General features: G+C 42.5%; 1 protein-coding gene across 5 annotated transcripts in view; it reads right to left on the reverse strand.

The window, feature by feature from the left end:
* raver2 (ribonucleoprotein, PTB-binding 2) overlaps positions 1 to 15,004 on the reverse strand; it is a 69,662-nt gene that overhangs the window by 27,388 nt on the left and 27,270 nt on the right. For all 5 annotated transcript variants that reach the window (XM_034583982.1, XM_034583980.1, XM_034583978.1 and 2 more), the window contains 2 exons: positions 5,373 to 5,680; positions 4,364 to 4,528 (listed from right to left, as the gene is read on the reverse strand). In XM_034583982.1, the coding sequence (XP_034439873.1) occupies positions 4,364 to 4,528; positions 5,373 to 5,680 (473 nt within the window). The remainder of the gene's footprint in view (positions 1 to 4,363; positions 4,529 to 5,372; positions 5,681 to 15,004) is intronic.

Raw genomic sequence — 15,004 nt, forward strand, 5'->3', positions numbered from 1 at the left:
CTTTGAATAAAATGTGTGTGTTTCATCTTTGTCAAACATCTAAAGATTGTACTTGAGAAGTCTTTAATGAGCTGCGTAACAATTGCACAAGAGGTTCTTTGAGGAATCTTAGAAACAATGTGATGAATCTGCAGCAGAGTCTCGTCTCCGCCTGTTTGTTTGGATTGAACTGTTTGTTTGGCCCTGTGGTGAAGCTGGTTGCGGTTTTCTTTCGGGAAACGGTAAAAGCCCACAGAACCCCGAAGCTGCACCGCCGCTGCTACACAAAGAGCTGTTCACCTGTTTATTCACAGATCAGCGAAGCTCGACTCAGTACGCAGAACCTGAACTGAAGAATCCGTTGCCGTGGCTGTTGTCGTGATCAGAGTCCTAGCAGCTCCTTGTAGCTAAACAACACGTACAGTGCAGTATATTAAAGGTCCAGTGTGTAAGATTCAGGTGAAAGGGATCTGTTGGCAGAATTGAATATAAAATAATCCTAGTGTGTTTCATCTTGATTGTACAAATTGTTGTTTTCTTTGCCCTAGAATGAGCCTTTATATTTAAATACTTTATATTTACATAAGGAGCTGGTCCTCTTTACGCAGGCCGCCATTTTTTTTTTTTACAGTAGCCTAAACTGGACAAACTAAACCTTTTGAGTTTTTATGACAACTGAAGGCTGGTTCTCTTTCATGTTTGGAAGGGGAGGGTGAGGTGGGGGGGTATTCAGCTGCAACATGCAACTTCACCACTAGATGTCACTAAATTCTACACACTGAACCTTTAAGTGAAAGCTTCAGAAAGAGCTTAGTTTATAATTCCAAATGTGCGCTGCACCTCATTATATAACATTATCACATATTCAGTTTATTGACCAGCACAATAAAAAGAAAAGTTGTCTTCACGGTGCCGTCAAACAAGCAGAAAAAATAAGAAGACAAAGTGTGAAGGGAGTCGTCCACTGTACGTGTGCTGTGCATCAAAGTGCTGACATAGGACATAACCTTAGAGAGGAAAGTCTGCCAATTCCCTGTGTGGCCGGCAAAGTATGGAAGGTTTTCTTTTCATTAGCCTCTCTCCATCCGCTCTCCATTCCTTTAACATCGATCCCTCCTTCCGTCTCTCCCCAACCTCTTTTATTCCGTCTACATTATATTTGCCATTATTACAGACATAAATCTTTCCTCCCTTAATTTGAGTGTAAATGTGCGTTTTTTAACTTGTTCTCAGTCGTCATGATCACATTTACAATCTTCTCACTGTGATTGACAATCGACGCCTCTTCACCCTTTCCCCTCAGCTCTCCATCTCTCCCCGTCGCTGACAGCCTTCCTCCCTCCATCCTCTCTCTCTAATAGGTCTGGCATTCTCAGCCCCTTCCTCCCTGTCTCACCATCCCTCCGCACTGTCTCCATCCTGCTGTTCTCCACTCTAATATGGTTGACATTCTTCACCCTCTCCTCCCTCCATCTCTGCGGAGTGACTCAGGCTAAAGTGCTGCATGGAGGGGGCAGGGGAATTACAGCGCTCAGGGCCAAGGCCACAGGTTAAGTGCACTCCGAACAGAGGAAAAGTGACAAGACGGCTGAGGTTTACCTCCGTGCACCATGGTTTTATGTAAGAGAGACAGAGGCGGACGACTGTCGGACGAACAAACGAGGACGCAACCTTCTCTCTTTGTTTCCATGAGCAGTACACGTCTAACATATCTGTATCTGACACTGGCCTTTGATTGGCTCCTGGAATTTAAAAGGTGAAAGAAAATGAAGGGAGACAAGCGATGGAGATGATGTAAGAAAAGATTTGAATGTTCCTGAACCAATGACATGGAGGCCACCAGACGCCCCAATTATATTTAGGTTTTATTATTATACTAATCCTCTGCAAGTGTGACTGCGTGTAGACATGTGCACGTTATTATTAAATATAGATAGTATATGAATGTAATGTACAATGGCGTTTAAAGCTCTGTTAAATAGTTAAATGGTAAATGGACAGTATTTATACAGTCAGGGATCAAACCACTGACTTTCTGATTAGTGGACGATCCGCTCTAACTCCTGAGCCCGTAAAGAGCTGTATTTGATTCAACTTCATATTGTCCACACTAAAGCTGAGAGCACCAATGTCAAAATATTACTACATAACCTGATATTTTTCTGATTAAATTTAAAAAAGAAAATGACGATGATGATATGGGAGAACATCTTTCCAGAGATCTCTGTCTGTGGCTCACATATCTGCAGAACAATTCATCAGCGGCTAAGACTCATCAACGTAAGAGACGTCAATCACAACAACGGCGTTGGCGTGACGACGTTCTGCGTTCTGAGTTGACTTTCACCGAACTTTGACTAAACCGAGCAGCGGCGGTGCAGCTTCAGGTTTCTGTGGACCGAGTCCTGCAGCTGGTCTTCACTCGCCGTCGCTAAATTACTGCAGGTCACTTTTACAGTTTCAGAAAGAAAACAGCAGCACAGGCCAAACAAACAGGCAGGTTTAGAAGAACTCTGCATAAATAAATACACACTTTTCAGTCAGTGCTCTTGGAATTTGAATTGAATGAATGATTTTACATTTTATTTATATTTTATTCCTTTAACAATCGGCCAACACACACACAAACACACCAATTTCAATTTTTATGTGATGAGCAAATATCAATTTATTCTATACAATATAAATAATTGGGGATTTGGTCAAAACAACCATAATTAATGGGACATGATGAATTCATAAACTTGATAAATTCAGATACCTTTGGTCTAAATCTCTTACCGCTGCTGGATGGATCACCATGAGATTTAGTACCTGTCATGTTATGAGTCTAGAGACCAAGAGGATCCCCTGACTATTATTCAAGCACCCACAGCCTGAGGCAGCAGTCCTGGTTGGAATGGCTCTGGTGCACTGTCCCACACAGTTAGTAAATAATACAGTGACTCTTTTATTTTTCCATATATCCGTCCATCTATCTTTTTTTCACCGGTGTTCAAGGTTTCATAAGCTTTGTGCTTCAGGAAACACTTGAGGTGCAGTGATAGAAATACACGTTCTGAGGCACTCGCTGTACTGTACAGAAGAGAAAAAACACCAACCCATAGGTCAAAGCCTGCTGGCTCTGCAACAGCGCAGCAACATGAGCTAAACACCCACAAAGCATCATGGGACCGGGATGATGTGGGCGTATTGATTTCTACGAGGGAGTGGGGCAGAGAGGTGGAGCTAAAAGTGGAAATGGAAGAGATGACGCACCCACGCTGAGTAATGTCTAAATGGGCATGTGAGGGTGGAGACGATGTTTTACGGAGCAGGGTGGTTACAAACACAGCTGAGCGAGTGGAGGAAAAAGGCAGAGCGGGACGGAGGGAGGGAGATGAAGGGTGGGGCGGGTGTCACAGCAGCCACACCTCACCATGGAAACAGTTGCCAAGTGATGGGGCCAGGTTGGCCAATAGGGACAGTGACCCCTGAATTTTATATCAGCACCTCTCACCTGGTGGCGCTCAGCTGACAGGGCGAGGAGGTGAGAGTCTGAACCGATGGAGCACGGATCATTTAAAGGAGTTTGTGTGACAGTATCAAGGAGTAATATTTGCTTTAAAGCTTCTATTGAATTCACACCTGAACAAATTTAGAGGATATATGCGGTTTATTAAAAACCACATATAAAAACCTGTGTCCACAGCAGAGTCATTTGTCCCGGGAGTGAAGGTGGATTCTATCCATTCCCATTGCACACAAAAGCCAGATGTTAGTGGATGTTAGGAGCTCTTTTTTTTCCACCAGTGGAAAAGGGGCTTTTGTTTACGGCACATCAACACCGACATCAGTCCGCATCACAAAACGCTCTTGAATCTCATCGTCTTTCCAGGTGGACAACTTTCTCTGCGTCTTCTGCAAGTGTTGGACACTTCTTTTTCTTGAGATATTTCTTTTATTCCTTTTACACGTCCCAACATGTCCACTCGCTCGCTGTGAAGCTGAATTTCGGGAAAAAAAACAAATAATACATGTGTTCCTGCTGTATTCTCACATGGCCTCACTCGGACTTTGGCTGAAAACGTCCTCAAGCAACTGACTCAGACGTTCTCACATACAGCCCATGTGGAAAAGTAAAAAAAAAAAGGCCAAAAAGAAAGCAGCCAATGAAGAACTGAGAACATGAAAAAGAAAAAGAAAAGAAGAGCTTGGGAACATTTATCTCAAAGCTCGGTCTCGCAGCGCAGACGTGTTCAATGAGCGGCGACCTTGTGGAAACATACATTTAGCAGATGGGATCCCGCTTGTAAGACGTGTGAAAACCAAAGGCCTTGTCACAATTGTGTTAGGCGGTTATTATTCTAAAGAGAGAGAGAGAGAGAGAGAAGTAGAAACTGACCTGGCAGAAGACGGGTTTGTAGGTTTCAGAGAAGAGCTGGGTCATTTCCTCGGAGTCGCAGAGGTCCAGCGGCAGTCGGTCCACACACAGACACCTGGAGTGCAGGTTCTCCTCCTGGCTCAGCTGGTTGACGTCCATCCACTGCACCATCAGTGAGCGGTCGCCCTGCACAGAGTCGTGTGATGTATGTAAATAATCAGATACCAGTTGACTCTAAGTTCTCCATTTGGATAGAATATTTGTAAAGTATGGCTTTACATGAGATTTGATAGTCATCTTCTTAATTCTACTAATGATCTCTTGTCCCATGAATTGTCAGTTTCATCAGCCATGATGCTGATTACACGTTTCACCAGAGTTTTAAAGAAGTAAAAAACTTGATGTGAAGACCAATCATCAAATGTGTCTTTAAATAATGACAGGGCGACAGTTTAGTTTAAATATCGATATTTGGGAGAATTTTTTTTCCCATATATAGGCCTAAACATCTATAAATATATATATCAAAATTAAAATTGGTAATGATTCCTAAGAACTTGTTATCAAATGCCATTTTTATTAATTCACTATAACTTATGGATCTTGATCATATTTAGGGGACTGATGTTTATGGGTGTGTGCAATTTGGTGCAAATCCAAAATAAAAATCCTGATTTTGTGAATTTAAATGTGGCTTCGTCGGAGGGACTGTCATGGTGGAGGTGTTTACTCGACTGAGTGCCATCCTAGTTTCTGCATTGATCATTTTTGGATTATAAATTTTAATATCTGAGCAAATTGGCAAACATGAACGCAGATATTGATAAGTCAAGATTCAAAGGCTCATTTCGACCAACCAAGAACATGTTTGGGCTTATAGATGCAAGCTGGAGGAGGGGAGGACCCTTCATTGGGTCCTGGAGGCTCTGTAAACTAAAATGTCCTTCATAATAATCAGAAAGGAAACGAAGGTTCTCCTCGAGATACTTAAACGTGAAGAGATCATTTTAACAGCTGCTTGTTAACGTACCATCGGTCGGCCCAGCAGCTCAGATCGGGCCCGTGAAGCCGAGTCCTTCTTCATGTATTCCACAAACCCATATCCCTTGGAGTGGCCCGTCAGCTCGCTGTACACCAGGAAGGAGCGCTCGATGTTTCCGTAGGCGCGCACCAGCTCCTCCAGCTGCTGGGCGGTGAAGGTGTGCGGCAGGTTGGTGAGGCAGAGCAGGGAGTCGGTGGGCTGCAGGGTGACGTTGATCAGGCGTCCTCGGACAGTGCTGTGATGGAGGGAGCGGATGGCATCCTGAGCCTGGTCCCCGTTCAGCAAAGTCACAAAGGCTGGAGGAGGGGACATTATGGAGACAGCGACGAGGGGGGGAAAAACACAGACGGAGACAAGAGATGCACGGACATAAATGGACGTGGGGACGACTCAAACAAACATACATTCAAAGCAGACATTCAAAAAGGGGCAGGAAGCGGTGGGTGGGAAAATGCCGAATGAAAGAGACACACAGTCAAAGAACGTGCACGACACAAGTGACATGAAAAGCAAAGAAAATAAACGACAAGCCGCGTGTGGTGAAGTGACAGAAAAAATGAGGCGTAAGAGAAGACGACAAGCAAAGTCACAGACAGACAGACAGTCATAAAGACAGAGACAGACAGATACACAGAGAGAAATACAACACATTAGCTAGAGAGCCAATAGGGAGCCACTATGTAGGGGGAATCCACTGTGACACACACACAAATACACACCTTATCTCATGTAAAACAACAACCTGACTGAAATATGTCAAGAAAACAACACCACACTGCAGGTAGCAGGAAGCAAATCTAGGGTTTTTCCAATTTACTAAGAGGGGCCAATTATATGTCTAACTTCCATGCAAAACTCCTGATTCAGTTATGTGCATGTTTGAGTCGTTCCTTGTCATTTGTATTGTTAGTATTGTTTGTAAGTGACTAAGTAGATTTTTTTTAAAGACCACTGACATACAGGGGCCCATCAGAGGCCAATCAGATTTCAGCTGGGGCTAATGCCACCCTGGCTCCTCGCCTCGATCCACCCCTGAAAGGTAACATTTTTAAATAATAAAATCAAATTTTTGTAGGTTTATTGTTGGCATTGTTTTTGATAATATTTGTGTGCTTGGTGTCACATTTCCTGAAACTGAAAACCTCAGCTGTGTTCAACCCTTTCTTCCTCTCTAGTCCCATGAAGCACCAGAGGTTAGCAGCTGTGTAGAAGCTGTCAGTCTTGCTCAGGTTTTGTTTTTAGATAAGCCGACTATGTGTCATGTAAGTCTACTGAAGAGGTTTTGATATTTTATGCTATTTGCTAGACATCGCTAAGACTTTGGATTCGATGAAAAAAAAAAAATAACAACAGCAACTTCGGGCACCTTTACCGTTAGAAGACGAAAAGGCCTCATTTGAATTCTAAACATCTATCCATCTATCCAACGCTTCTGCAGTAAGAGCCACAGTCTGTGATCAAGAATAAAACAAACAAACCTGCAAATAAAAATGCTGTTCGATAACCGAGAAACAACTTCTGAGGTCCACGGAGATGCAGTTAAAATGTGTTGAGACGATAAACTTAGAAAGTGAATTACTGATTCATGCTACAGTCAAATGAGTCACCCAGTTTGCTAACACTATTATATAAACACAGTGCTAATATATCCAAGGTTCAGGCTTAGGCTGATATAATTGAGTTTAAAGAGTGAAAATATCTTTTTATCTATGTGCTTTTTGATTTGGAACATTTCACTGTGCCTCAGTACACTGCTGCTTTGTCCATGCAGTCCCCCCTGTGGTCCTGACCTGCTCATATTGTACATGAAAGTAGAAGCTGACGAATGTGAGCCAGGCCGATATGTTCGCCGATATTAGCCGATTGCAGATATTAGTATCACTGCAGAAATGCCAAAGATATGTTTCGAAACAATGTCTCCATCTTATAGTTGTCAAGCCAACCCACCATGAGGTCACCCATTGGTTTGGGAGCTGCAGGCTTGAGTTTGGCATTTTGGGCGGCGCCATCTTGTTTTTTTGACACCAAAAGTAACCATATTTGGAGAAGCGGGGGGTGGAGCCTGACTGTGAGCATGGGGACAGCACACGCCCACCTATGCCTGCGACCTGCAACCATTGGACGGTACCAGCTGACAATCACACGGTATCCACGCCCCCAATGTTAAGATTAATTTACAGAATAGACATCATGACGTATTGAAGAAGAATTGGAACTATGTTTGGTGACGTTATACATCAAGTGAGAAGTAGAGTCATTTTTCTCATAGACTTCTTTAGAAGCTGACCCTCTACTGGTCATTTGAGAAAATACAGGTCTCAGGCACTTCCCCCATTGGCTTCACTTTTCATACCAGGAAACTATGTACATTTTTCATGCACAAGCTATACATTGTACATGTCCACTCCAGTAATGTATGAATAGGCTGCTACTGAGCAAACTACTGAACCCATGGTGCAAAGTGAAGGGTGGCATTCGCTGTAATCACTCAACATAAAACCTGCTCATCCAGTCAGAATTAAATGTGGCAGTGTTTCTGATTTAAAAACCTCGTTCCACCTACATCGGTATGATGACATACATGAGCTGCAGTGTTTTCAGAGGATATTTATAGACATGGTCAGTAACGAGGAGGCAGAGGCAGCCCTTGAGAGTTTAAACTCTCTAATATCGTGATGGCCGTTTTAAGTATCCCATTTTTGTGTCTAGAAAATGGTGCTACGTGTTGAAGTGACTCTGAAAGCCTGCAAACTGGCGTGTGGAGGAGAAGTCGAGTATCAATTGTAGCTCTTGTTTTCCATTATGGGCGGTGAGAAAAGGTAGAGAAGCCAAATCCAGCAGCCAGTGTCGCAGTGTGCAGAAATCTAAAGTTCAGTCCTCAACTACTGAGAAACCTCTCTTTAAAAACCAGCATGTATTTAAATTTAAAGTTTAAAGAGTTATGTTGATATTAAAAAGTCAAAGATAGTGATTAACAACCTGGATCAAATGATACACAGAATATACAGGGAGATAAATGTTGCTATATCATACTCAAATATAAAATAATATAGATATATTTATTCATACTGAAAAGGAAAATAAAAAATCTAACCTACTTCAAAAAGACATGATGTGCATTTATTATGTTTTTGTGAACCAAAAAAGAATCATCAATAGATGTGCTGTTTGGGGATTGACCTCCATTGGGGCGCTTCAGACCCCCTGGGTATCTGGAACCATTATACGCCTTCGTGAGTGTGAACAATCAGACAGGTATGCAAATGTGTTTCCTTCTATACACAAAGTGGGCGGCATCCAGCATTTTTTTTTTTGCTATTTCAGACCGAGCTCTAAACAACAGGTCATTTTACAGCCCACACGCCTCAATCTGCATAATCTGTATGTATACGTGCGTATTGCTGTGTGTTGACGTGAACATATTCTGTGGTCAGATGTGGAGAACGACCTCCGGAAACGGCAAGACAGAAGAAAAAAAATGATGGGGGATATGATTCATACCGGATTCTGCTTGTACATCACCATAAACATCATAACCTAAAGGAACGCCATGTGACGCCAGGTTCCATGTTTGACACAGAGCGTTCGTCGGAATCAGAAAGCTATAGTTGTTTGGTACCAGACCTTCAAATAACTGAGTGATTGTTGAAATTATTCAGATGAAAACTGTGGCAGCTGGTGTCTCTGCCACTCAGAGCAACCGAGCCAGAAATCATCATGATGAGGGATCTTACAAAAAATATGGTGTTTGCAGCCAAACCAATGCAAACTGAGTGATGAGTTTTCACTTCACTGCCCAAAAGTGAAGCCAAATCACTTTGATCACCCCCCTGGTGGCCGTCTGCAGTATGGGTCATGAACCCCCATCTCCTCCATGTTAGCTGTTGGGAGTACACGATGTATAAATGTTTGCTTAAAGATGTTTTCCGTCCTTCAGGTAGTTCTTATCACACTTTTGTCAGGTAAGTTTGGTTTTTATTAGCGATTTGAGCCAATTAAAATGGGATAAAACCTCACGATTGACTGTTGAGACTGATTCGTTATTTGACAAGCTCATGTATCGGCAGGACCTCGACACTGCAGCACAAGATCTGGTGCATCAGTGCGAGATGATCCATCTGTATCAGGGGTATTTGAGCTTAATTTTGTTGTTCCAAAACATAAAGATTTCTTAATTTGCAAAAACACATTGATCTCAATGATTAATCAAGATCGTTGTTGCTCAACTGTGGACAATCTGCTCACAATGTGGAACCACATGTACATTCCTTTAATATTCAGGTGCAAAAGCGTTTTCGACTGCGACAGATGTAAAGCAGAGAGGAGATTTAGAGGTGACCTAAAAACTGCTGGACACTCACAGTGACCGATCTTTTGTCCCACATCAAAGCCACAGAGTATATTAGCATACCTGACATGCAAACCCCTCAAAATAAAGACAGACACAATGTCCACAGTCTTTTGTTTTAAAAAAAACCCACACAAACCACAGTATGAACTGTTTCTCTGTTTGTACAGTCACACAAGACAGAGTGTATGTGCAGCTCAGGTTGGAACATATCAGTGGGGTTGAAAAGTGCAACAACTGGGACATGTGCTCCACGGCAGCCTTTTTCCTCTGCAGTGAGAACATGACTGTAGGCAGATCTAATGCAAGGTCAGGATCGAGCTCAAACACAGAGAAACCATCCCCACCTCTGTGTATCTTCATCTATCAGCCTCCGGTGCTTCTGCATCTCTATTGATCTCTCTCTCTCTCTCTCTCTCTCTCTCTCTCTCTCTCTCTCTCTCTCTCTCTCTCGATTGTCTCTTTGTGCCTCCTCTTCCCACCTTACTCCGCTCTGACTACTTCTCTCCCAGTTTCTACATTTCCATTCGAATGCCGCCTCCACCCAAATCTATTACACACACACACACACACTCTGTAATTGATATCATACACTAAGCTGAGAGCCTAATCCAGTTTTAACCCGCTAAGTATGCTACCTAACATAGACATTAGGAGAGAATGGACGGAATATGGTTTGGGTTTTATGCTAAAGCTCTCTCTCTCTCTCTCTCTCTCTCTCTCTCTCTCTCTCTCTCTCTCTCTCTCTCTCTCTCTCTCTCTCTCTCTCTCTCTCTCTTTCTATTACCTCTAATGATACAATGCAGACCGACAAGCGGGGGCTGATGTCAAATCCTGCTCAGTACTTTCTCCGGCAGTGAAAGGGAGAACTCAAAGACTCTTCAATAGCTTAAAACATAATCTCATAATTCACAGCCTGGCAATCAGTGCGTGGGCTACGCCGAGTGAACTATGTCAAAAAAAAAAAATGAAAAAGAGAAAACATAGAGGGTGGGAGGGGGTGGGGTACACAAAAGTCCTGACGTTTTAATTATGGCCCTTCGCTTTCTGAACATGTCGATTATCCCCCATGTTTCCTTTGAGCCGAGTGTAGGGGCGCAGTAAAAGAAAGAAAATCTCCTATTTAAATCACCTCGAAGGCTGCAATTCTGCTGCCACGGTCCCTGTTGAAGGAGTTAATTAAAAACAGGGGAGTTCCGAACGACGCAGCAGACCCGGGGCACTCGAGGGGGCCGGTCGTCGTGCTGAGCGCAAGGTGGCCCCGTCGTTTCATCTCAGCCCCCGAGGCCGAGGTGAAAGTCTCAGGTGGAGGGTCCAACAGGGGGAGAAATGCTACAGAATCTAAGTTCAGTCCACATTGGTTGTCATCTTATAACAGCTTTTGTGAAATGATAGCTATCTGTTTATATACATATTCTTATATTCATATCATATTTCTCTGTAAAACTAAAAAGACTGGCAGGAACAGTTACCATATAGCATCAAATTAAAGTAAAAACCTTTAGCTATACAGAGTCTTAAAATAAAAATACAGAAACAAATACAAACATGCAGCAATACGATGTGCATTTTATGTATTTTTAAATAAAATTCAATGTAGTTTAACATTCAAGACTGTTTCCCATTATAATAATTTAAGGATTACAACTTTTATCTCCACAAATAACCCTGACTTTAGCGATCCCTTACTTGTCCTGCAGTACCACTATGAAACTATTGAGACTGTATATACCGATGGACAACATGGCCAAAAGTGAGGCCAAAGTGTCTTGATCACCCCCTAGTGGCTGGCTGCAGTATAGGTCATAAACGATGCATCCTCCGTGTTAGTGGATGGGATATGGAGCAAATCACCCAAAGCACGAGTTTAATATTTATTACTCAAAAGATGGTTCCTATTATTTTAGGTAGTTCTGCGGTTACAAACGTCGTCACTACAAGACGGCGGTAGAGACGTTTAGTCCATTTATATTTTATATATATTTTATAGAGTCTATGTTAAAACATCTCAACAACAGTTTGAGAGATTGTTATGAAATTTGGTTTCACAAAAGCATGTTCTCCACAAGAGGATTTGTAAAACTCTCTGTGACTTTTCATCTAGCGCCATCGTCAGGTCGACATGTTTGCCCATCACTTTGGTTTAGAACCAAATACCAAAGACATGGCGTGCTAATAGGTTAATGACACGTTCATGTTAATCTAACGCGGCAGATGGTCCGTCACACAGAACCATCTGTGAAAGCTACATTCAGAAACTTGGAAAAGGGCTGGAGCTTTTTAAAAAACACTTGGCCGGTGATTGGATGAGCCATCTGTCTGTCACGGGCGCCGAAGGCAGTTGGAAGACGAGCGGAAGCATCTTTTTCCATCGAGAAAATTCCCTTCGGTGTCAATTATTCACCCTTCTTTCAATGAGGAAATACTTTCCAGTTCTGATACTATAACAACACATGTACACTGACCTCTTCAGGAGCCGCCACTGTTGTTAGGGAACAGTCGCTTCTCATTGTCGTCAAACTTTACACTTGTCCCACAGGAGCCTGATTGGTCCAAACCAGTTTCATTTAGCCATAAGCAAGAACTCTGAGGTTAGCAAGGTGAATTCTGTCTTACATTCCCATCAACGCCTTACGTCAAAACAAAAATCTTTTTATATTAAAAAGAAATATTTCATCTCGAGTTTGTTCAATTTTGTGCAGATCGAAACAAAAATCTGTAGCAGTGAATTTAAACGTGGTTTCAAAAGGGAACTGTTTTGTTCGTTCTGCTCAGTGGCAGCAGCTCGGTTAGACGCTAGGAAGGTGAACATGATATATTCAATACGTGATGAATATTATCGAGTTAGCGTTGTCCTTAAGATCAAGTTAGCATTTTTAACTTCAGCATTTCACTCAATGCACTGCCAGGTACAGTCTCACAGAACAGTGCTGCTGGACCGTCGTGAAGTTTCTAGTTCTTAAATGGACCCTGGGCCTCTTATGCATCAACTTGTCACAGAGCGTAAATCTTTTGAACAGTAAAAGTCAAATAAACAAATAGATACCTTAACCTTTATTTTCAAAAAATCAATATAAATCCTTAACCTATGATCCATTTGATCCAAAGGCAGCATTTAAATTAGAGTTTTCACCCGTGGAGCGAGCCTGGAAGTCCTCTTTTCTTGTTCTTCCTGCGATACCTTCACACTTTACAGGCCATCGTGTTATAATTTATACGTTTCAAGGATCCTCATCTCTGCTAAAGGTGAGAAGTTGTTTTGAGTAATGATGTCAAAGATTTCTATTTGCTTCAGAGATGAAAGAGCAGATGAGACGGAAAAGTGGAGCCGAGGACGGTGTTTAGAAATTACATCATCATTGCAATTTTCAACCTGAACTGAGGTTGTATTATCTGTGTGTGTGTGTGTGTGTGTGTGTGTGTGTGTGTGTGTGTGTGTGTGTGTGTGTGTGTGTGTGTGTGTGTGTGTGTGTGTGTGTGTGTGTGTGTGAGGCAGCAGTGACAGGCCAGGAGGGATGAGCTCTCTCTGATCTGTTGCTCTTTCTGTATTTATCAACCTCTCACACACACACACACACACACTCACACACACCAATGAGATCACTCCTCTGAATCATCATAGCAGCGCAGCCCCTCCGGATGCTCTTGATGCAAACTGCCCCGAGTGTAAATCCTCAGATCAGATCCCGGCCTCGACCTGAAAGATCGTCCAAACATTTGCATCGTCCGAGAGGGAAACCAACACCAGGTACAGAATGGAGAAATGTTCACAGTCTCATTTGACAAGCTACCGAAATCTTCAAGGACCTGTGGTGAAACACAATCAGCAATATATAAACACACACACACACACACACACACACACACACACACACACACACACACACACACACACACACACACACACACACACACACACACACACACACACACACACACACACACACACACACACTAAATCAGGTGTGACAAATCCTTGATTGTGCCTCTCGGTTCTGTCGCACCAATAAACCATCACTCTCCTTTGCATGTGTGGATTTATTCCTCTCTGCTCCAGCAGCCACACGAGTAAACACTTCAGAGGAGCTGCTTCCTCCTCCCTCATCCTCCACTCTCTCCCCAGCGCTCCTCTCATCCTCGGAGCCCTTTGTCTCCTCGCACACCGGCCCTCCCACGCTCTCCTCTCCATCATCACCTCCTCTTGATTCCGCTCCTCGTCTCTCGGCTCCCACCGTTCCCATCCATCAGCCCCCCCACAGTCCTCCAGGTTTCACATCCTCAAGAGCCCTCAAAAGGACTTCAGTGTCCTGTCATAGATTTTAATGATTGTAAAATACATATAGGTGTTATTTTCTTTAATTGCCTAACTGACGCATTTATTGTGGCAAATGGTGAAATACATCTCGAATTCTGCGTTTTCTATTGTGTCAATTTATTTCAGTCTTGCGTTTTTTTGTAAGTTGGAATTGGCATTTTATTTCCATTGTTTTACTAAAGAAACTACTGATCTGATTTCCACGAGGAGCGGGGGAGCAGGACCCAAGAGAGAACCCATTACCTTTGGATCTGGATAAAGGGGGGGGGGGGTCCAGGAATTTTTACTTCAGCGTCTTTAACATGGAGAGATAAAGTGTAAGCCTTAATCGAGGTACGGAGTCTCCGTTTCATTTTGTTTTTTCTTGCAAACATTGGTGGCTGCTTTTAACAGATTCACCATAAAATGCTTAAAAATGTTACATCACATCTGCTCATCTGTCTTTTCCAAGAGCAGGTTGTGCTTATTTTTCATACAGTCTGTTTCTGAGATGAGTTGAAATGTGTTTTGTTTTGCACAAATGTGCAGAAAGATATTCACTGTTTATGTCTATTTCAAAGTTTGTTTATTTTCTTAATACAAGTTCTATATCTTAGGTTTTATTTTTATTTATTTTATTTATCAATGACATTTACGCCATTAGTGTTAAATGGTAATCTTTATATTCAAGTTACAAAACATAGTTTAAAACTTTCTTGATCCTCTCCTGGGGTTGTGAAGACGACCACAGTGGAACCGTCAGAATTAGAGTTCTCTTGTCTCCTCTAGTTTTGCAATTAAAATAATAAGCAGGACATGAAATTTAACACATGTGGAAATGCTGCAATCGCTCCTGTCTTCATGTCTGAAGTAAAAAGTACAAAGTCCATAAGATTATGTTAAAGATGAGCAGTTTCACAGGTGACATGTATTAATATTTAGGAGTAGAAGACAACGCACGGACACAGAATCCTTATT

The sequence above is a fragment of the Hippoglossus hippoglossus genome, chromosome 4 (genome assembly GCF_009819705.1).
Source record: "Hippoglossus hippoglossus isolate fHipHip1 chromosome 4, fHipHip1.pri, whole genome shotgun sequence".
Lineage (NCBI taxonomy): Eukaryota > Metazoa > Chordata > Actinopteri > Pleuronectiformes > Pleuronectidae > Hippoglossus > Hippoglossus hippoglossus.